Genomic DNA, 23,964 nt, shown 5'->3' on the forward strand with positions numbered 1-23,964 from the left:
AGGAATGTCTGTTGAAGTAACTGAGTGACGGGCAGGCAAATCATTGATGTGCCACACTAAGGGCTAATCTGCACTGCAAACCGAGACTGGTCAAACCAACTTTACAAAAGTCCACAAAAAGCATTTTGTAGCCTAATTGCCCACAATATACCTGCGTGGGTCATTTGCGGCTTCTCAGGAACCTAAAACAAAGAAAGCATCCCCAGTTTGCAAAATCTTCCCTTTGCAGCCTCCCGAGTGCAATTCTTGCACACCATGAGTGAGCTGAACCATCTTGAGTAGCCTGAATTTCACAGTAATTTCCTTTTCACAGGGAATCTTGGGAACTGCATTACTGTGAGGATCTCTCATAACAGGTCTCTGCATTACAGGTCTCTATGCAGAGACTTTTCAGCACTTGCCTGAAAGGACAATTCCCAAGACCCTTTGGAAGAATGTCATTGCCATAGCTTGTAGGAAATGCTCCACTTCACCTGGTGCCTCTGCAGTAGCACTTGGGAAATAAGAAGTGAAGGCATTTCCTACAGGGAACCCTGTTGCCATCATGCAGTGATCAGGAGGGTCACCTGATAGGCCATAGTTCTCCCTTATGTTGGTGCTTCCAGCTGTTGAACATGTGGCAGCACTGTGCTAGCATTCTGTTTTTTTGTGACTTGCTGTCCCCTGTAGTTTGCAAAAAGGCTCCGCTAGACAAGGTTCTTCTTAGAGAGAGCTAGAGATTATATCCCTCACTCTATGCTGTTGCCTCAGGTGTAGATGCAGCTGATAGGCACTGGCTGGGTGCCAGTCCTCTAATATTCTAGAACACTCCTCCCCACAAAAAAACACCCCTGTCTGGAGGGGGGGAAAGCAGGAATCAACTAGCTCTGCAGGGCAGCTTTTATTTATTTATTTATTTTATAAATATTTATTGAATTTTCCAATTTTATACAAACACAAAAAGAAAAAGAAAAAGAAAAATATTAAAAACAAATCAATTTCAATAACAGTTTTTCAATAACATGTTTCTTTGACTTCCTCATACCTCCCCTTCTTGTTTTCTAGTTCAAATTGTTAATCCAGCAAATCCTAATCTCTTAACATTCCTTTTAACTAACACCTTATTTTCCAATCAACTTTTTAAATTTTATGACTTAAACAATTTTAATCCCAGTTATTTTTATCATAACAGCTAGAGACTGCATAAGTTCAATCCAGCATCTTTCAGAGTTCATTAATTTTGTAGTATTTCTGTAAATAGTCTTTAAATTTCTTCCAGTCTTCTTCTGCCGACTCTTCTCCCTGGTCGCGGATTCTGCCGGTCATTTCTGCCAGTCCCATACAGTCAATCAACTTCATCTGCCATTCTTCCAGAGTGGGTAGATCTTGCGTCTTCCAGTGCTTTGCTATAAGTATTCTTGCTGCCGTTGTAGCATACATAAAGAAAGTTCTGTCCTTCTTTGGCACCAAATGGCCTACTATGCCCAGGAGAAAGGCCTCTGGTTTCTTCAAGAAGGTATACTTAAATACCTTTTTCATTTCATTATAAATCATTTCCCAGAAAGCCTTAATCTTTGGGCACGTCCACCAAAGGTGAAAGAATGTGCCTTCAACCTCCTTACATTTCCAACATTTATTGTCAGGCAAATGGTATATTTTTGTGAGCTTGACTGGTGTCATGTACCACCTATATATCATTTTCATAATATTCTCTCTTAAGGCATTACATGCCGTAAATTTCATACCGGTGGTCCACAACTGTTCCCAGTCAGCAAACATAATGTTATGTCCAGCATCTTGTGCCCATTTAATCATAGCTGACTTAACCGTTTCATCCTGTGTATTCCATTTCAGCAGCAAGTTATACATTTTTGACATGATCTTAGTTTTAGGTTCTAGCACTTCTGTTTCTAGTTTAGATTTTTCCACCTGTAAGCCAATTTTCTTGTCCAAATTGTAAGCCTCCATTATCTGAAAATAATGAAGCCAGTCTCGCACTTTATTTTTTAGTTTCTCAAAGCTCTGCAATTTCAATCTGTCTCCTTCTTGTTCCAGAATTTCCCAATATTTCGGCCATTTGGCCTCCATATTAAGCTTTTTCTGGGCTTTCGCTTCCATCGGTGACAACCACCTTGGGGTCTTATTTTCCAATAAATACTTGTATCTGATCCAAACATTAAACAAAGATTTCCTGACAATATGATTTTTAAATGCTTTATGAGCTTTAACCTTATCATACCACAAATATGCATGCCATCCAAAAACGTTGTTAAAACCTTCTAAGTCCAAAATGTCTGTGTTTTCAAGAAGCAGCCAGTCTTTCAACCAGCAGAATGCTGCTGATTCATAGTAAAGTTTGAAGTCTGGCAGGGCAAAACCACCCCTTTCTTTTACATCAGTTAAAATCTTATATTTTATCCTGGGCTTCTTGCCCTGCCAGACAAATTTAGAAATATCTTTCTGCCACTTCTTAAAACAATCCATCTTGTCCACAATTTGTAATGTTTGAAACAAAAATAACATTTTAGGCAATACATTCATCTTTATAGCTGCTATTCGACCCATCAAGGAAAGCTTCAAATTTGACCATATTTCAAGATCTTCTTTCACTTCTAACCAGCATTTCTCATAGTTATTTTTAAATAAATTCCCATTTTTAGATGTCATATTAATCCCCAGATATTTCACTTTCTTCACCACATTCAAACCTGTTTCATTCTGAAATTTCTCTTTTTCAAACGATGTCAAATTTTTCTCTAAAACCTTAGTTTTGGACTTATTCAGTTTAAATCCTGCCACCTGACCAAATTCTTGAATTAATTCTAAAACTCTTTTAGTACTAGATTCTGGCTCCTGTAACGTCAAAACTAGGTCATCTGCAAATGCTCTCAATTTATACTGTTTAGCTCCGACCTGTATACCTTTAACCAACCAGTCCCTTCTAATCATATTCAGCAAAACCTCCAGGACCGATATAAAAAGTAAAGGGGAGATTGGGCACCCTTGTCGTGTATCAAAACAGCTTTAGTATTTATGTTCACATCTAACTTTTCCAAGATGTCAATTACATTCCTCAAGTTATCAGATATGTGTCTTCCCGGCAGAAAGCCCGCTTGGTCCTTATGTATCTCTTCAATCAATACTCTTTTCAATCTCTTGGCCAAAATATCAGCAAAAATTTTGTAATCCACATTTAATAAGGATATGGGACGGTAGTTTTTAAGTTGGGTCTTTTCAGTCTCTGTTTTTGGTATAAGTGTAATGTAGGCCTCTTTCCACGATTCTGGTGCCCTTTTCCCTTCCAAAATCTCATTGCAGACTTCCTTCAGAGGTTGTATTATCCAGTCCTTCAAAGATCTATAGTATCTGGAAGTCAGTCCATCCGGTCCCGGAGATTTGCCCAATTGCATATTTAAAATGGCACCTTCTATCTCCTGATCTGTTATTTTACAGTTCAACAATACTTTACTTTCCTGTGAAATTTTTTGTAATCCATTTATTTTCAAAAATCCATCAATGTCCCTTTCATTCTGTGGCCCTTGTGCATATAATTGCTTGAAGTACTTCTGAAAACAATTTCTAATCTCATTTGGATTGTTTATGTCTTTTCCTTCTACTTCCAGGTTTGTAATTGTATTTAATTTTTGTCTTTTTTTCAGTTGCCAAGCCAGTAATTTCCCACATTTATCCACCGATTCAAACGTCTTCTGTCTCATTTGTTTAATTTTCCATTCTATTTCCTGATTCATCAATTCCATATATTGTGTTTGGTAAATCTTTATTTCTCTCAGAATCTCTTGTGACTTTGGCTTGGCTCTCAATTTTTTCTCACCTTCTTTAATTTTCTCCAAAATTTTATCTTTTTTCTCATTTTGCCTTCTCTTTTTTAATGCATTCTGTTGTATCAGAAACCCTCTCATCACAGCTTTACTTGCATCCCAGATTACTCTTTTTTCCACATTTGTTGGCAAATTTAATTCAAAATAGTCTTTTAGAGTCTTTTGGGCCTTGTTGTATACTTCTTCATCTCTAAATAAGGTGTCATTCATCCTCCATCTGAAGGTGCCGGTTGTTGTTTGCTTCATCTCCATCTTTACAGCATTATGGTCAGAGCAAGTTTTAGGGCAGATCTCCACTTTTTTATCTTTGGTGCCATTCCTCTAGTAATCCAAATTTGGTCAATTCTGGTCCATGTCATCTTGGCTTCAGAGAAAAATGTTCCCTCTCTCTCCAAAGGGTTCTTAGTTCTCCAAATATCAATCAAGTCCATATTATCAGTCATTTCGAAGAAGGGCAGCTTTTAATTCAGCTACTGATCCGTGGGCAGCAGCAGCTCCTTCCAGGCAAGTTGCATGTCAGATCCATCACTCAAGCAGTCTTGTGATACCCCCCACCCCCACATATTTTTATTGTTGTTAGCCGCCCTGAGCCCGGCTTCGGCTGGGGAGCGCGGGATATAAATAATAATAATAATAATAATAATAATAATAATAATAATAATAATAATAATTTTATTAATTATTAAATGTTCAGCCAAGGGAGCTGTGTGGTGTCTCCTTTGGCCCAACTGTTCATTAGCAAGTTGAACAAATTTCCAGGAGCTAGTATTTTGTCCCAAATCTAGTGTCTTTGAGAGTTGCTGCTGCTGCTGTTGTTGTTACTAAATTTATTACATGCCCTTCAGCAGGAACACCCACAAAAATTACAACAACTTAACATTCAGAATTAAATACAGTGATGACAAATTACAGTCACAGGAACAGAGTTGCCTTTGATTTTCCCTTGAATATGAAGTAATCTCAGGTTTTGCTGTACTTCGTAGGTTGCAGCAAGCTGTGGGCTAAAATGGAAGTTATATTTAATGCATGAAGATTTGAAATTGCAGTGCTTGTGTAGCGGCAGGTAGATCTGTGAGAAGCCCAGCAGTCTGTGATGCAGATCTGGCATTGCAGGTATGATGTGTTTCTGGCTTCAGCCCATTACTGGAACAAACCACAGGGGATGGCGATGGTTGTCTGGTCCTGCCCATGAGCTTCCCTGGGGCAAGCGGCCTGCTATTCTGACAAGACAGGGCTCTGTGCTGGCTGGTGACCTAGCTTGGGGATACTTAGGTTTGTACAGGTTTGAGTTTATTGTGGGTGAATCTGGTAAAGCTAAATTCTTGTTAACTTTTATTTGTTTAGCTTGCCATAGGCTTTTGCTTAGATGTGTATTCTCTTCTGATTTTTTTTTCTATTTCCATTTGTCTAGGTGTTTTGTATTTCCAGTTATTTCAGGTGTAGCGTTGTGTAGAGAGAGGTAATGGAGGTTAAGAGCATAATATGGTTTTATCTGAATTTTGTTTTGAGGGTTGCTAACTACAGAGTACTGAAATGGGAAGGAGAAGTTGTGAATTACTGAAATCTCTTTTGCTACATGTTGGACACTCGTGGAACTTCATCAGATATATATGCAGATTAAAAAATAAGAACTGCAAAACATTTGTGGTATTGGCTAGATGCCATTATTATCGAAGTATTCTGAACATTGGGTGGATATTGGCCACTGTCAGCTGTCTTACCCACACCCTTAACTTTTTTATTTTTTCTCTCTCCTCCAATCCTTTATTTCTTACAACTTTCCCATGTATTCAGCACATTTTAGCCTACATACGACTGGGCACCCTCTGCAAATCTTTCATGAAACTTTGATTTTGGCAGTGGGGAGTAAAGGTAAACTGTAGGCAGAGGTTTTGAAAGCACAATAGCTTTTATCGGAAGAAACCTGATTTTTGTAATACGCTTTTGACTCTACACACAAATAGTTTTAGGCAGCACAGAAACGTGACTAAGCGACAAGAAAGAGAAAATGGCTAATAGAAAGGAAGGAGCTGCAGGTGTATCAGTGAGGCCTCTTTATTGGGCAGGGTAAGCAAGGAGAGTGAGGTTGTTCTGGGGAAGCAAGTTGAGGAATTGCTGAAGATGTCACCTTGAATTCTTTCTGGTGTATCTCCATCCAGTTCAAGCACAAGTTCATATTATGGGGAGAAAGCAGAGGCATCATTAGACTGATATTGTTCATGGAGGAGGAAAATGGCAGATGGAAGGAACACAGTTTTTTGCGAAAAGGGAAGTGTGTGGGCAAAGTTGATCCATGTTCAGAAGGGAAGACTTGGCAAATAATGTGGCTACTGGCAGCACACTTGGCGGGGGGGGATCAAGCAAGAGGCTCTGAAGTTGAAATGAAGTACACTGTGGGATGTTGATTTTCCTTCCCAGGTAGGAAATGGTGCTAAAGACTCTGTGGAAAAGCTCTACTTCAGTAGATATATGAAGTGGCTTCATCCTGGATAGGCAGATTGATAACATGCAGGCAACTCTGAGGCAAGCTTGATGGTGGGAAGGCTACTTGGAATCGAAGGGGCTGGGCCCAGTCACTCATTGGCACTCTTTGCGCATACACAGCATCTGAGATGTGAAGGCCTCAGAAAACATGGAGGGGGACCTTTGGGTGGAAGGACACCCCCCCTCCCATTGCCCCTGCCAAAGGCAATTTTCCTGAAGAATTAAAAAGGGTTTGTAAAATATTTCAAAATGATGAAAAGAATGTTTAAGACAAGCCACCCCAAAATGATTTCTAAAACTGTGTAGAGGGAAGACTTATATGTAAGACTATCTACAGCAGGCATAGGCAAACTCAGCCCTCCAGATGTTTTGGGACTACAGTTCCCATCATCACTGACCACTGGTCCTGTTAGCTAGGGATCATGGGAGTTGTGTCTCTTGTGCTCTGGTATGATTTTGGGAGGGAGGGTGCAGCCAGAATATGTTGATCCCCCCCCCCCCGCCGCTTGCTGAGAATGACTGAGATATGGACTTAAATGGGAGCAGGAACAAAAGACCCGACCAAAAAGAACAAACAGAGGAATACAGGATTGTTAAATAAACCAGTCTCTCTTTTTTAAACATTTCTGCTATTGCTGTTTCAGTGGGTCATTCCCTAATGAGCCATGAGTGGTCTTGGAGCTGAGTTTGAATTATGGACATAAGATATGAAGCCTACATGCCATGTTGCATCACAGCCATTTTTGTGGCCTCTTGATGTCTCCTTCTCCTATCCAGACGGGTGAGGCTTCTTAGACAGGCTTGCAGCAAATATGTGGAATCTTTTCCCTTCCTTTCCTGCCTTACCCAAGAAGAAAGAAAAGTGTCACATATTGCAGTAGAAAATACTGGAAGCTGCTTTACCGTGGAAGGATGAACAAGCAGTATTAATGAGTTGATGTTCATCCTCTTGTAACATGGCAGCCTACACAGAATAAGTACATAAGCAAAGGCCCCCTTTCCTTTTGTCATCACAACCTGCTTCCTTCAGATCTTTTCTTTTCTTTTCTTTTACTTTTCTGCTTTCTTGAGCTCCTTTGCCCTGGCAGACTCATCTTCTGCATCCAGAAAGAAAACTTTCCCTTCCTCACTCTACTGGAGTTCTGGTTGTGTTTTCCCAGAGTGATGACCATGTTGGCAGCCAAGGAGTAATTACTTTCCTTTACTTTTCAGACACTCACTAAGTTTTTAAGGAGGGGAACAAATCTTATGTTAGAGAGAGGTCTTTTAAAAAGACAGCTAGCTGTGTCTCAGCCATGCAGCTGCAATGAAGGATATATTTCTAGTGCTGGAGCAGAGACCTCTCTCAGGTCATTACTCTGGGAGTGGAATTGCTTAGAGGTAGTCTGCACATACCTTTGAACATATCCTTCCAGCTAACGAATAGTCTGCCTCTTGCACCCCATATTGCTTAATCACAGTGGCTTCTCAGTGGTCACAACTCCTGGGTTGCCTGCTTAAATATGTTTAAGAGGTAGGATTTCCTGTTACGGGCAGAGGGAGCTGTACTTGGCACTTCATGACTTTATAATGTTTTACCTGAGGAATCTTTCAACCTCAGTCCTAGATTTGTGCTAGCTAGTGCTTAGGTGTGATTTGGCTTTTGTTTTCTCAGGTGTTTTTCATTTTACAGTTAGTTGAACAATCCTTTCTTCCAAGTGGCCAAGGTTTCCAGATGTAACTTTTAGAGGTGGCACAGAGATGTCTGGCTTCACGGTTAACAATGTCCAGTTGACAAGTGCTTGTCAAAGTGGTTATTAACAGACCAAAGGTGCTAATTATGAGGCAGTAATATTGTTTTTTGTCTGGTGAAGGGGGTGCGTTTGTCCTTGCACATCCAGTCCTGATTCCCCAGCTAATAACAACAGCAACAGCAACAACAGTCCCGCCCATCTGGCCGGGTTTCCCCAGCCACTCTGGGGAACTAGAGATTCCAACTAGAGATTCCAACAGAATTGTTAAAAACATGATAACACATCAAACATAAAAAACTTCCCTAAACAGGGCTGCCTTCAGATGCAACAAATTCATGAGCCATGGGTAGGGACTTCAATCAGTATTTCAAATGCTTTTGCTGCAGTATCCAAGTTCTAAGTAGTAAACTGGTCAAGTGCCTGGGATTTTTGTTTACTATGAGGAAATACTTTTTTTTTTTTACTATGTGGAAATAACACCCCTCCTCCCTGGTTTATTTCCATAGAACCACATGCAATATATTTCAGAAAGTTGTTTGTTCACTAAGTCACTATGCATTTGAACTCCTCTTAAAATAGTGTAGCCAAAATTTGCATGATGGTTCCTGAGATCAGACCACGTTTTTCTCCCTTTTTAATCAAGATTGCAGACTGAACCCTTAAAAACTGCACTGAGTTTAACCATTGATTTCAAAACTGCACTGTTTTTTGTTTGTTTGTTTCTTAGCATTCCTAAGCAACACCAGGCATAAGGCTGCTGGTTTACAATAATAAATTAAAAATCCACTTGTGTTGCTGTGTCACTACTAGTGGGATTTGGCTCCCTAAGTTGTGTACTGAGAGAGACGTATGAATGCATGTCTTCTGCTGCAATGGCTGCCCTTATTTTTTGAAAAACCATTAACTAGTCAAATAATGCACTCTGTGGAGTGTGGTCAGTGCCAGATAAGTTCCTAATTAAGATGGACCATCCATCCTGCATACTGATGGACACTTCTGATTGCTTGATTGTGATGCATGTGAGCAGGGGTGCTGATCATGTTTTCAAGTTGTTGATTTCACTGAGCAAGTGTTCACCACGTAAGTCTTTTGTAGAGCAAAACAGACGGCCTTTTGAATAAATTTGCACCGCGCATTGCAGCACCCTTTTTATAAGCCTGTAAATCTAAAGATCAAGGTTGTAAGACTAAAGATTATCAGGGCAGTGAATCAGCAGTAGTCGGGGGTTGCCTGGGAACACTCCTGCCCAGTGATCTTTGGTGAGGTATTCTGTGTGGTTTCTTGCCAGTCCCCTGGGCTGTCTGCTTCGCCGACGGCAAAGGGCAAAGTTCCTAGGGCGTGCCAGACCTTCTCTAGTCTGATTCCATTCTTCCTGTTCTTGTGTTTAGGATGCTCCCATGAGGACTTGTGCCCTGGGTGATTAAGGATCAAAGATCTAAGTGCAGGGTTGTATACAGAGGCACATGCAGAAGATAAAACTGCGAGCATTTTTTTTTAAAGCAAAGAATGTTGTGGGTCTGCAAAGGTGTCCTCCCCTTTCATGATCTCTGTGCAGTCATACATGCAGAGCAACTTCAGAAAAGTCTAGAATAATTTTTATTTCAATATTTTCCAATTAGGATCAAGTAAATTCATCAGTGGCAACAACTTATTCTGAAATTTATATGGAACAATAAAGAAAGCAAGATTAAAAGCAAAAAATCTTTTATGACAAAAAAGAGCCTTCAGGTCCCAAACCTCACCTTGTTATTTAATGTAAATTGTGTAAACTGGTTTACAGATGAGATAGTAAACAGAAATTCTAGTTATCATAGTTTGAATATAACACACAAAACTTAAACTTTATCTACTATATCTTTTGGGAAATCTATTCAAAAAGTATGGAAGGACGATCCCCGCATGCAATTAATTCATAACTGCATATTAACATTCAATGAGCCCTTAACTGTGTTAAAGTTATTTCAGCTTATCCTGTTAAAATAGTCTTAAAGTACAATTAAAAGAAATGTGACTTGATAAGAGAAATGGAGAAACTTGGGTGAGCTTAACAGCTTTCAGTCTTCTTTTGCAATAGGAGTCCATCGATTTTCAAGGCAGTTTCTCGTTAGCAGTGGAAGCATTGCGGCCGCCTGCCACTTGGTTTTCAGCTCGACAATTTTAAAGTGACGTTCACCAGCCAATAATTCCTAGGTATTTTTCCTTTTATCCCCACTGAGCGATTTCATTTTTCTCTTTCAAGAAAAGAGATAGTCGTCGTCGTCTTCTTCTTCTTCTTCTTCTTCTTCTTCTTCTTCTTCTTCTATTTTTACTCTGCCCACCTGGCTGGGTTGGTCCAGCCACTCTGGGCAGCTTCCAACTAGAGATGGGAAGTCATGGGGAAAAACCAGGGAAATTGGAAAAAAACGGCTTTGGAAGAAAATGGAAAAAAAACTGTTTTCCCCCAATTTTTCCATTCCCCCCCCCCAGGCCTTCCCATCTCTACTTCCAATACAGTGGTGCCTTGCAAGACGAAAAGAATCCGTTCTGCGAGTCTCTTCGTCTAGTGGTTTTTTCGTCTTGCGAAGCAAGCCCATTGACGGATTAGCGCTATTAGAGCTATTAGCGGCTTTTAGCGGCTTAGCGGATAAGCGGCTTAGCGGCTTAGAAAAAGGGGGGGGGAAGGAAAAAAACCCCGCAGGAACTCGCAAGACATTTTCGTCTTGCGAAGCAAGCCCATAGGAGATTCGTTTTGCGAAGCACCTCCAAAACGGAAAACTCTTTCGTCTAGCGAGTTTTCCGTCTTGCGAGGCATTCGTCTTGCGGGGCACCACTGTACATACAAAAGCATCACTTTTTACTTTTTCATATAATAGGTAAGATTAAATGTTTTTATAGAAAAATCTAATAATATTGCTCATGAGTTTCTTAGCAATTTATTAGACATAACAAACTTCAGCCAGTTTCTTTCATAATAGTATGACTCGAATAATAGGAAGCCTCTTCTCACAGAAAAAGTTCTTCAAGAGTATCCCAAACACCCACAGATCCTTAAGTACTGTTGTTGATCATCAAGGTTTCTAGAAGCAGCAGCTACACACAGTTACTTGCCTCACATGTTTTGTTGCAGCAGAGTCTCTCGATCAGTGTCTCTCATCATGTCTTTTGCAAAGTCTAGATGTATTCAAGTCTCCAGGGCCAGATGAACTGCATCCAAGAGTATTAAAAGAACTGGCAGATGTGATCTCAGAACCACTGGCAGTCATCTTTGAGAATTCCTGGAGAACAGGCGAAGTCCGGGCAGACTGGAGGAGGGCAAATGTTGTCCCCATTTTCAAAAAGGGGGAAAGAGAGGACCCAAATAATTACCGCCCAGTCAGTCTGACATCAATACCAGGGAAGATTCTGGAGCAGATCATTAAGCAAACAGTCTGTGAGCACCTAGAAAGGAATGCTGTGATCACCAATAGTCAGCATGGATTTCTGAAAAATAAGTCATGTCAGACTAACCTGATCTCGTTTTTTGACAGAATTACAAGCCTGGTAGATGAAGGGAACGCAGTGGATGTAGCCTACCTTGATTTCAGCAAGGCATTTGACAAGGTGCCCCATGATATTCTTGTAAAGAAGCTGGTAAAATGCGGTCTTGACTATGCTACCACTCAGTGGATTTGTAACTGGCTGACTGACCAAACCCAAAGGGTTCCTCTTCATCCTGGAGAAGAGTGACTAGTGGGGTTCTGTCTTGGGCCCGGTCTTATTCAACATCTTTATCAACGACTTGGATGATGGACTCAAGGGCATCCTGATCAAATTTGCAGATGACACCAAACTGGGAGGGGTGGCTAACACCCCAGAGGACAGGATCACACTTCAAAACGACCTTGACAGATTAGAGAACTGGGCCAAAACAAACAAGATGAATTTTAACAGGGAGAAATGTAAAGTATTGCACTTGGGCAAAAAAAAATGAGAGGCACAAATACAAGATGGGTGACACCTGGCTTGAGAGCAGTACATGTGAAAAGGATCTAGGAGTCTTGGTTGACCACAAACTTGACATGAGCCAACAGTGTGACGCGGCAGCTAAGAAAGCCAATGCAATTCTGGGCTGCATCAATAGGAGTATAGCATCTAGATCAAGGGAAGTAATAGTGCCACTGTATTCTGCTCTGGTCAGACCTCACCTGGAGTACTGTGTCCAGTTCTGGGCACCACAGTTCAGGAAGGACACTGACAAACTGGAACGTGTCCAGAGGAGGGCAAGCAAAATGGTCAAAGACCTGGAAACGATGCCTTATGAGGAACGGCTAAGGGAGCTGGGCATGTTTAGCCTGGAGAAGAGGAGGTTAAGGGGTGATATGATAGCCATGTTCAAATATATAAAAGGATGTCACATAGAGGAGGGAGGAAGGTTGTTTTCTGCTGCTCCAGAGAAGCGGACATGGAGCAATGGATCCAAACTACAAGAAAGAAGATTCCACCTAAACATTAGGAAGAACTTCCTGACAGTAAGAGCTGTTCGACAGTGGAATTTGCTGCCAAGGAGTGTGGTGGAGTCTCCTTTGGAGGTCTTTAAGCAGAGGCTTGACAACCATATGTCAGGAATGCTCTGATGGTGTTTCCTGCTTGGCAGGGGGTTGGACTCGATGGCCCTTGTGGTCTCTTCCAACTCTATGATTCTATGATTCTAAGTACAAACAGGTCACTGCTGCAACGGAAAGGCAAAATCTGGCGGCTCCCTTCTTTCTCTGCTGGGTGTGTGATCACAGGCTGTGCGATCCCTGGCTGCTGACTAAGTATTTAGCTGGAGAGGCTGGGGACTCTTCCCACCTCTGCCTCCACTTGTCCAGCTGTCCAGCTGCTCCGTAAAGGAACCAGTACCATCCAATGCTGCCAGCAGCTCGTGGAAGCACAGGAGATAGAGCAGTTAGGCAAGCGGCTCTCGTTCTGGTACACCACACTCCCACCCCACTTCCCATGGTGATGGAGAGTGACTTTTTCTATTGGAACATCACCTGCTACAAATCCAGACCTTGGACTTGCCGTTATATTTAGTACCGTCTTTCCAGGGCTTCAGGCAGGGTTCTTTCCCAGCCCTTCCTTAGAAGTGCCAGAGAGATCATATGGGTGACATTATTGTTTAGTAATGAAAGAAAATAATATACCGTATATACGCGAGTATAAGCCGACTTTTTCAGCACATTTTATATGCTGTAAAAGCCCCCCTTGGCTTATACTCAAGTGAGGGTCCCACCTGAGTACATTTCCAGCGGCAGAGGCTTTCGGGCTTCTTGTTCCTCCTCCGCCGCTGCCACCACCAGCCTCTGCCTCTCGGCAGCACCCTAGGTAGGCAGGGGGACGGGAGGGGCTGGGGGGGGAGAGAGAGAAGCCCCCTTTGCCGTGTGCGCATGCGCGCATGCACACACGCACTCCGGCCCACCAGGAGGTTTGTGGTGTGGTGAACCAGCTTATATTCAATAAGTTTTCCCAGTTTTTTGTGGTAAAATTAGGTGCCTCGGCTTATATTCAAGTCGGCTTATACTCGAGTATATACAGTATATTTAGTAACATAAATGTACACATTGTGTTTCACAGAGTACAAGAGGGCAGGCCCCTGTGGCAAACAGATGACACTTTAAAATGTACAGTAATTGTTAATATTTATTTCTATACCTCCTTCAGCAAGAAAGGCTCCCAGCAAAGGTTGTCACAAAAATACAGAATTCAAAAATTTAATACAAAAAATTTAAGTCAACAAAATCCTGTTTAACTGTTATGGTTTCAACAACACCATTAAGAAAGAGCTAGACAATTACTTTCACATAAGCGAGAGACGTTCCTGCCATCTGGTTTCATCATCCTTATTAGAGCCTGTTGAAATTAAGTATGTTGTGCTGCATCAGTCTAGATTTCTAGATTTCTGTCACTTCCTCACCCTTCCTTGCTTCTTGGTCTTGTTGCTGATTCCTCAGTTCCAGTTGCCGTTTTCCTTACAAAGTTGTGCAGTCAGTCAGTATCCTAAGAAGACATCCTATGAGCGACACAGCTCAAGTGGAGAGGTTACACAGCAGTTTGAGTAAAGCATGTGCGTTTGCATGTTCTCAGGATCTTCCTTTGCCTCTGAATGTTGTCTTCTTAAAAAGACCTGTTGTTATTCACAGGAGGAGGAGCAACACTTTTCTCATGTGATGCATGGAGAGGACTCTCTGCAGAATGTCTCCAGATCCAGCTTGCCTCTTTTTCCAGTGGCCAGGGAGACTAAGGTCGGTGTGGTTTGTGTGAAAGGGGGGTACTGGAAAGTGTCTTGTGGGTTTGATGTTACTACAACAAATTCATTGGAAGCACACGTTCGCTTCTGACACACCATTGGATTTCAAATGCCGCTCCTTCCTTCCTTCCTTTCTTTCGGATATTTGCAACTGTGTTTTTGTGTTTTGTGTGATATAAATGTGTTTTTGTGATGGAAAGTGCATTGGGAATCAAGTGGAAATAGACAACAAAGAGGGCTGGGCTGGGACAATATGTTCAACTACAAGTGTGCCTTTGCAAATGAGAATGATTGTCTGAATCTGAGAAACTTGCATTTTCTACATGGAAATCATTTATGTGGGCAAAAGGTACCCACAAAAATATTTATTGGCAAAGATGACTCCAAATAAGAAACTCTTGATATTAAAAACATTGTTAGAATCCTGTCACCACCCGTCCATTTCGGTCCATATCCATGTCTGCTTGTTCACCTCCCATTTGTTGAACTGAGGGGCAGTAACACCTAATTTTATTGCTTTTTTATAGCATGTTCTTCCTCATGGGTTCTTTGTAATTCCCCTGGATGGTAGTGAGAGCGATGGCAACAAAAGTTGAAGTCAGCTCTGTCCTGACATCCCTGACCAATCGAAGCGAGCTTGTGAATGAGGCAACACTTCAACACACCTTTGCCAGCAATCTTTCTGATACAAGCAACAAGTCCAATGAACATCCAAGTTCTGTGTCCCCACAAATTTCAGAAGGAAGGAGCACATTTGGGAACCCTATGAGACCAGCAACAATGCCTCCAGCTACTTCAAGGCCACGATTAACTCCGAAGCCATTCTCAAGGGAGAAGTCTTGGGACACTTTTGCAGCGGTGAAAGCTCCTGTCCCCACAGCCAAACCTGGCAATGTCGCCCGCACACCCTTTGCATTTGCCAAAAACGTTGAAGACAATGTGGCAGATGCTAAGGGAATGCTTAGTGGAAGCATTCCGCCCTTGGTAGAGCAAAACTTAATCGAGAACAAAAGCACAAGTGAGTTTGTTGCAAATATGCCCTTTTATTCCAGTCCCCAGGCTAACACAGTAATCCTATTTGAAACCAGAAGTACTGAGGAAACAAGGATGAAGTTATCTTCTGAGAAAACATACAGCACTTTACGGGCGCAGGAGAGGCAGCTTCCCTCAGAATCAGAAATGTCCTACAGAAGACCTGAAGGTGCTGCCATTCAACGGCAATTTTCTGTTTCCTCAGAGTCCAGGCCTGTCTCCTGCAACCCCCACAGATCTCTCGAAAGGAAAGAGTCCTTTTCAGGTGCTACTGAGGAAAGGCCTAAAAATGTTGGAAAGCAGCAGAGCAGCGCTAGTTTGGCTAGCGAGGAGCAGCCAAGGCCCAAACAGAGACCAGTGTCTGCCATTTTTCTGGAGTCCTTAAAGGATCAAAAGCAGTGTGGAACTGATGTTTCTGATGAAAAACCTAATCCTGAAAAGTCCTGGGTTAGGAAGCCTCGCCCACTATCCATGGATCTTACAGCAAAATTTGAAATCCGAGACTTTTCAATTCAAAGGAAATCTTGCCCATCTGAAAGCAAGGAGAGGAACCTCCTTACCAATGAGGGCAGCAGCAGACCATTTGAACTGAGGACCAAGAGTGAAGCAGAAGGGTTAAATAGAGTGGATTCTTCTAAGTCACATTTGAAAAGTGCCACTCAGGTTGATGACTGCCTGGGTATTAAAAGTAAAACTACTGCTCAAATCCAGAAGCCCTCTTCAAATGAAGTTGGGTCCCTAGGCCGCAACACTCCAAAAGACTTGAATCAAGTCTCTGCAAAGCACAGAAAATACCTATGGGAGATGAGACTTAAAAGCCAAGAGGAAGAAAATGGGAGAGAAACAGATATTGCAGCAACTTCAGGAAAAAACACAGAGCCACCCCGTAGCGAAGCACTGTCTGGCAAAGAGAGAATGGCACCAAACCACAAGGGAACTTGTGCCTTTAGTGAAATCTCTGCAAATGTTTCAGACACCAAAAACAAAAGCTTGAGGGAAGGCACTATAAAAAAAATTGTGAATTTACCAGATGCATTTGAAAGCTGCGCACCTCCAGTGAATGCTGAATCCTTCCCAGAAAGTCCTGGGAAAGAAAACAAAATTATGAACATCCAGCAGAGGATCAGAGAACTGACGGCTGAAAATACAGAGACCAAGCCAGGAAACCTGCGCCAGTCATTCCGCTCGCGGCCTCTTTCTGCAGACTTGACCAAACTGTAAGTTTTGGAAGAATTAGATGTAAACTCCATAAATTCAGATAAAATTTTCTTTTTAGAACATTTCCACTATTCTCATTCTCCTACTTCCTCAGTTGCTCTTGAAATCTTATCTGTCTGCACAAGCATTGGCATTTTGCCTTGCAAATTGATAGGGGCAGTTGCTGGCGTGGAAAGGAGTGTCAGTGATGCCCTTTGACAGCACACTGTTTCTTTAAAATGGTGTGTTCTGGTTGGGGGCTGTGATTCCCTGCAGGTTTCAGCATAGCCTTAAAGAAGCAGGATTACCCTTGATTTTTAAAATAATGATTTTTTTAATAACGCAAAATTCATAATGTAAAGTAGGACCAAGCATTGATAGTTCTATCAAACTAACAAATGTATGTGAATGAGTCTAATAGGTTTATTTTTTTGTTGGCTGAATGGGCAATATTTTCAGTGTGTTCAGCTGTTTTAATGGGAGGGGTAGCAGATTGTACACCATCTCCATCTGCCAATGGGGCCAGTTGCTCCCTGCAGTTCACGGGGGTTGACACGGCTAACTTTCCCTCTTGCCCACCTGCTGCTCCCCCCTTCTGCTTGCCGGCCCTCTCACAGCAGTGGCATGGGTTCTCCCAGGTTTGCTCAGAGTGAGGTATTGTGGATGAGCTTGACCGGAGAGTGCCTGGACTACCACTGCTTTAAAACACAGGTTAATTTCATTGCATTTGGAAGTGCAGAAAAATGGCTTTGGCACAAGCACTCTTTCAGGCAGCCCTGCACATGGCACCGTCAATTGCTTCCTCAGACTGAAGCTGAGGCAACCTGTTGTCACTTTGTCTGGAGTGGCTCAGGGGAAGGACAAAGGTGCCCCCCAGTCTGACTGCTTGTCACGGTGGGTGGGGGAGTTGGCGGGGGGGGGGTCAGGGTGCCGAGGAGGGAGGGAGGAGGTGGTTGCTGGGCCAGGCTCCAGTGGCTCATTGTCTTGTGCCTGCTCTGTTTAGATCCAGAGCTGGCCCTCATTAGGTCTGGGGCAAAGGGCAGACAGAATTAGATCCATTTACACATCATGGCAGGCCAGTAAGACAGGTCAGGGTTTTCTGGAGTGGATGCATTGCTATTAAATTTAATTTTTCCAGTGACCTTTATGAAATGCTGCTTTGGAATTTTTGGAAGTTTGCTAAATTAATATGCTGTTTACCTGTAATGCACTGATGTACCTGTATTGGAGCAAATGGCTAGTAATTTTGTTACTCAGGTTAGATCATTCCTTTTTAACTCAGTGGAATCTTTGCAAACAGGTTTTCCAACCCTGTGACTTCTGGTGACACGAAGCCTGAGCGACAGTCTGAATCAAACATGAAGCCTGTTAGTCAAACGCCAGATATTCAGGAGGTGAGAGAGCATTGTAGGGTTTGGTTCTTCTAAATGTAAGCCTGTTTTGACATTGTGTCAGGCTCTGCTTGTGCATATGCAAGATCAAGAAGTGGACCTTGTGCATTTTAAGAATGACCTAATCCTAAGGTGCTTAACTTGCTAATTCCTTTGCTGAACTAGGCAGCAAAGAAAAATCCTTAATTTAGGGGTGTTTGGCTCATGTGTATGGTTGTTTCTAAGCATAAGATAGCAAAATGCCTCAGTAAGCTTAGTAGCCTTTTATGAAAGAGTTCCCTGCCTCTCTTCTTTCTCCTGTGAATAGTGCTAGTTTGTTTTAATCATTATGCCATCAATTAACTCTCTCTAAACATTTCATTCCATTTGTCATAATGATACTTGGATATGGACAGAAGTTTCACTGTTAGACTTGTTGTTTCTCAGTTTGTGTCAAGGCATATTTTTATATCTTTAAAAAAGATGTTCAGTTTGCTTTTAAATCTCAGTCAATTAAAGTTTGCCATGCTTTAGTAAATTTTCATGAGGTCCCAGATAGGCTGGTGATGTACTCTCCTAGCTCAGTCTAGCTCGGTCTCACTATGGAGAAAAATAACAGTTTAATAGAGTTGTTGAATATTTTATTAAAGCACCTCTTTAATTTTATTAAAGCATTAGCTTCAGTACATTAATTTCAGTGGGTCTACTCTAAGCAGAACTTAGTTGGATACCGCCCATTGGTCCTGCAGGGCTCAGCAGAAATTGGCTCAGGCTTGAATCCTTCAGGATGAAACCATGCACCATCCAAAGGAGGAGGAGAATAGTGGTTCTATTTGGGGGAAATAGTCTAATTTTACTGCATGCAATTTTTGCTATAGTTTTACAGTCCAAAAACCATTTGCAGGAAAGATCCTGTTCCTGTTGTTGTTATTGAAATGTTTCAAACTTCTTAAGAAAAGCCCAAAACTTGTGAGTTGGTATAAAATTCTGGGATGTTACAAGGTTGTTCTTATGATTTATTTATTTTTAATGCTACAGGAGTGGCATATGTGTAAGATGTCATTTAGAAATGCTCTAAAATATCTTTTTCTAATGTTATATTGTTTCAGGATGAGGCACATTTCCTGCATGCAACAGATTCTAGAGAAGCCCATTTGGCTGGAACTCCCTGGAAGCTACAGCAGCCTTTAAAAATCCCACACAGAGATGGGCACCTTGAGAGAGATAGTAGTTTTGCCATAGAGAGTCAAAATGTCACTCTGCAGGGTGAAAGTCCTGCTTTGGTCACAGATCATGACATGAAAACACATTCCAAGCCTTCTATAGAAAATGTGTGCATTAAAACTGTCAGAGCAACCATGTTTGAGCACAATGTGCAGAGGCACCACATAGCTGCTGATCACTTTGAAGCTGAGTCTACATTGCAGGCAATGAATGAGCTTGTTGAGGGGCAGCTAGGATTTGGCAAGGAGTCATGGCTAGAAAAAGCTCGGGAGGCTAAAATGAACCCAAAGAAAGTGTCCTCCAGGCAGGCTCATATATCAGCAGATGCTGGAAAACAAAGAAATGCAAACATTTCAAATGAAGACAAAGTTCCTCAGGCATCAGAGATATACACTGCAAAAGACAAGTATGAAAAACCCACTGCAAAGCATGTGGAGGACTCATTAATGTACCAAAGGATAGAGCCAAGATATGAAATTCTCCAGACAGTTGGCAAAAGGGTGCAAAGCGAGGCAATTGCAGTTGTGCCTGAGGATAAGGCTGTAACCCTACGCAGCAGAAGATTTTTGAAAGAGAGGAGAAAAACGGATGGGAGTGGTGTGGATGCTTCTTGGACCCGTAGCTCCGACATTAAGGGTGATGGCTGGAAAGATGACTCTTTCCTTTTCAAAGCAAGAGACGCAGAGGAAATTTCAACAAAGGTAACTGCTCTGAAAGAAGTTAGTGCCTCCCAAAGCCAACATGTTTCCCACAAGCAAGGAGCTGAGTTGGATAAAAATCTGACTGGACAGCAGCATGCAACTGTGATAGCTTCATACTTCACTAACAGAGAGAAGGATTTGGGGAAAACAGATGACACAGTCTCTAAGCTGTCTTCAGGGACAGAAAAAAGAAAAAATGATGCTGTTCTTGCTGGTAAGATGGAGAGTTCCAAAATGCTGAAATGCTTCCCAGAGAGTTTTGAAGCAGGTCCAGACAGGACAGATGGCTGTGAAGCCAGAGCAAATGGTGGTCAGAACATTTCTTCACCCATTACCAGTAGGCAAGGGAGCCAGACTTCTCTGTGTGGGATGACCCATTACCAGTGGCAAAAGCACAGCAGTAAGTGTCCCCACCCAGAGGCAGACCCTACAATATCTTACGAGCAGGAAGAAGAATCTAAAGCATTTGGATTAACGACATGCTCAATGGCATACAGTGCCCAAGAAGAATGGAATGTTTTGGAGCACAAAGCTGAAGTACACCAGCATCAACAGCTCAGTGGAGAAGAGATGGTCAGGAGAAGTGGCCGTCATGTTTCTGGTCCAAAAGCTTCAGAAAGATGGCGAAGGAAGACCTTGCCTCATGATGCTGCCCAGTTTGAGGAAGCTGGGCTGCTGGCTCAGGAGAGTGGCAAAGTCCTGAGCAGACGGGACTCCTTGCAACTTCATGACAAATTGATTGCAAAGAGAAACCCAAAACCCAGGTGTGGAGCAGAGCCACAGGATGGGAGTTTAGTCACTCCCAGCAGTCCAGACAATGATCTTAAGAATCAGCTCTCTCCTTCAGAGCCAAAGGCAACATATTTTGCTATTACTTACCAGATCCCTGATGAAAACGCAAATATCTCTGGAAAACTACTTGATCCTCTCAGAAGCAAACACATTTCTTCACTAGCCAAAGATGCTTCAGTTACTCCCAATACTAGTACTTCCAGAAGATCCTATCCCCCAAATTACCAATATAGTAAAAGATTTACAGATGCACATGTCTCTCTGGACAGGCATCTTAAAAAGAACTGGATTGAAGGGGGAGAAGGTAGTGCCTCAGATCTTCCAAAGAAAGGAACATTTAAACATACACTAACTGAGACCAGAGATGGGAACTCGATGGCTCCGGAGAAGCGACTAGAGGATGCTAAAGCGAGGGTTATAGAAGTAGATCCCCTGCATCTAGCAGGGCCAGAGTCTCTCTTCTATTTCAGACCTCTTCATTGGGACAGTGAGCATTTAGGGCAAAAGAAGTGTAGCAACCACAGCCACAGTATGGCCAAAGGTAAGGCCTCTGATTATTACAGGTCGAAAGTTCTTGACATTGATGCACTGATGGCCCAATATGAAGGAGATTCTAAGAAGGACTCTGTGGCTCTGGGCAAGAAAGAGGGTGGTCTTCCTGAAGATAGCAGCTCATTTCCTTGGGAGAGATTGGCACATAAAAGGAATTCTCCAGGGAGCACTAGGCAGGATATTTACACCACAGAATTCTGCATAAGAGAGAGAGAGCTGTTGAGGAACTGTGGCCAGCAGCTGAATCCCTCCAAGGCCATAGATGTGAATTTCAGCCCTCCTTTCCAGGCAAGGGCAGTTGCAGAAAAACCAAAGTATTCACCTGCAGCAGATCCAGTCAGCACTAGGAAAAAAACATTCATTGTTGATGATGATCAAGGAGAGGACCTTGTGTTAAGGCACCAAAGTGCAAAATATGGTTATTACAATTCACAGGTCTCCAGTCTTGTCAGTACGGATGTGGAACTGGAGACAAGCTTTGTCCTTCATCCCCCACAGGTACTCAGTGACGGTGCCTTGGGGAAGGATGTGAGCCTGAAGCAACTGTCAGCTGTGCATTCAGAGGGCAACTGGAGCACCAGTGTTGACGCGAGTGGGGCTGATAAGAAGCAAGCTGGTGCAGGTGGAAGTTCTCTGGAGAATGACGGTTCTGCAGTCAAGAGCAGAGCCAAATGGAGTCGCGCCACATCTGGTTTGGCCTGTGACCTACCAGACTTAAAGCGTTCGTACTCTGAAAAGAGTCGCCAGTCCAAGGCAAGGGGCAGTTTACCCTCTGCGCCAGAAACAAGAGGAAGACAAGACCAAAACAGAGTATGTCAAAGCTTCCCACCAGAATCTATGGACAGCCAGCTGAACCAACAAAGGACATCTCAACGGGACTCTTTCCTCCTTGAAAGGACAAAGGTACATTACAGAACCAGTCACTGAGTGGAGCTTGTATTCTGCAGGGCAGCCTTCTGCAACTGGAACCATTCAGATGCTGCTAGACTCCAACTCCCATCATCCCCAGCCGGGGTGGCCTGTGGTCCGTGGTGATGGGAATTGCAGCCCAGCAACATCTGGAAGGCATTAGGATGGGGAAGGCTACTGAAAGGAATGAGCAAAGGGTGAGGGGAATCACCATTCTAGGTCTTTTTGTTCTCATGTCATCTATGATGCCCCACAAGGTTTGTCTGCCCCATCTGCACAGCACATACAGCTGACCCTTGGGTGCACCACTGGCAAGCTGTATTAGCTGTGCAGACGGGCAGACAAACCCACACCTTCTGCCACTTCTCTGCAGTGGCAGATATAAAAACTTTGCAAGGACTCATGGCATTAAAGCAAGGTCTTGATTTTGGTGAGTTCAGTTCTCTTTTAAATTTCTTTCTCTAAAAGGATGTTGACAAAGAATGGACCAAGCAGGACCGTGATGGCTCAGGAGCAAGAAATTCTCCCTACCTTCCTCTACAGCAGAGGAGCCACAGTTTTTACAAAGACAAAAGGACTGACCACTGGGCAGCGGTAGGTTCTCTTCTTCTGTGATTTTTTTTTCCAGGCCTGCAAATCTAGTTGCGTAAATGTGGTGCACTGAAGGCCTCAGAGCTTCACTGCCCACAGAATGGTTTACACACTTTGCTATGAGTGCAGATGTGCTTTCCCCCCTGCCTTGCTCTTTTCCGTAGCCTTGCTCAACCAAGGTTTCCTGGTCTAGAGTGGGCCAGTGACTTGCCTAAATCACATTGCGCCAGTCCTTTCTCTGTGGGGCTGCTGAGGGAGCAATGAGTCTCCCCTAGATCGCTGGGTTGCCTCTAAAAGGGGCTGCTTAGTGATCTGGTGATATATCATGATGTTGAAAATCAGACATTGCCCAGCCCTATTGTTGACTCAGCGTGATTGGTTGGGATGGAGGAGAATATGGCATAAGTTTAGAAGAGGGGATCAAGCTCAACCAAGTGGATAGTGAGGGAGACATGAGCAAGTGAAACAAGGTGTTCTTTGCTCTGCTGATAAAAGCATACTTTAGTCTTGAGCCATCTGGTAGACAAATTTACTTGGTACTTTTCCCTTCTATTCATAGATGTAGAGAATATCCGCACCCCACCCCAAACATTGTGAAATATGCAATTCATTTTGAACCTTTCTCTTCAAAAAAAAATAATTATAAGCACAGAATAGGTTTTAGTTTGAAAATATCTAAAAAGTAAAGCCAGACTTCAAAAAACCAAAAGGCAATCGGAAGTTTTCTGCTGGCTACTTTGAATTATCACTATCTAGAAACCCTCTTGAGAGTGGGAATACTGAACCTAAGAAACAGCCATGCAGTTAGTCTTTTACTCAAAGGCAAGACTTAGTGAGCCTGCTGTCATCTTAAAGGCTACTGCAGCAGCTCCTCATTTGTGGAATGCCCATGGGAGACTCACCTGGCTCATTCATTGGCTACCTTTAGGCACCAGGCAAAAACTTTTCTCTTCAACCAGGCCTTGGGCTGATTAACATTCTGTAGCTTTTGAAATGTGTTTGTGGAAGTGAGGTTATTGGTTTGTTTTTGTCTTTGTTATATATTTTATATTTTCATTTTGTATTTTTCTGTTGTGAACTGCCCTAGGATCTTTGGATGAAGGGCAGTAAATAAATAAAGCTTTTGTGAGTTGTAACTACCTATAATTGGATGCATGAGGTGAAATTAAGAGGCAAGTATTTGAAAATAATTGCCAGAATGCCTGCAATCAATGCCATTCCTTCTCCATTACCTTATGAAATTGACCATGGTGCAGAACTCATTTGAAACAGGCGCCTGTCCCAGAAAAGGGGCTAAAGCATATTAAATGTTGT

The 23,964-nt window shown here is 42.6% G+C and overlaps 1 protein-coding gene across 8 annotated transcripts in view; it reads left to right on the forward strand.

Annotated features, from left to right (window-relative positions):
- The window catches only part of KIAA1671, a 121,548-nt gene that overhangs the window by 17,831 nt on the left and 79,753 nt on the right, over nucleotides 1-23,964 (forward strand). For 7 of the 8 annotated variants that reach the window (XM_083583766.1, XM_083583773.1, XM_083583775.1 and 4 more), the window contains exons 2-6: nucleotides 14,176-14,277; nucleotides 14,810-16,531; nucleotides 17,812-17,905; nucleotides 18,991-22,053; nucleotides 22,528-22,653. In XM_083583766.1, the coding sequence (XP_083439892.1) occupies nucleotides 14,847-16,531; nucleotides 17,812-17,905; nucleotides 18,991-22,053; nucleotides 22,528-22,653 (4,968 nt within the window). In that variant the 5' untranslated portion in view covers nucleotides 14,176-14,277; nucleotides 14,810-14,846. Of the gene's footprint in view, nucleotides 1-14,122; nucleotides 14,278-14,809; nucleotides 16,532-17,811; nucleotides 17,906-18,990; nucleotides 22,054-22,527; nucleotides 22,654-23,964 lie in introns of those variants that run through there. The other variant, XM_083583771.1, reaches the window with a different exon arrangement.

The sequence above is a fragment of the Podarcis filfolensis genome, assembly GCF_964270895.1.
Source record: "Podarcis filfolensis genome assembly, chromosome: 13".
In the NCBI taxonomy this organism is placed as follows: domain Eukaryota; kingdom Metazoa; phylum Chordata; class Lepidosauria; order Squamata; family Lacertidae; genus Podarcis; species Podarcis filfolensis.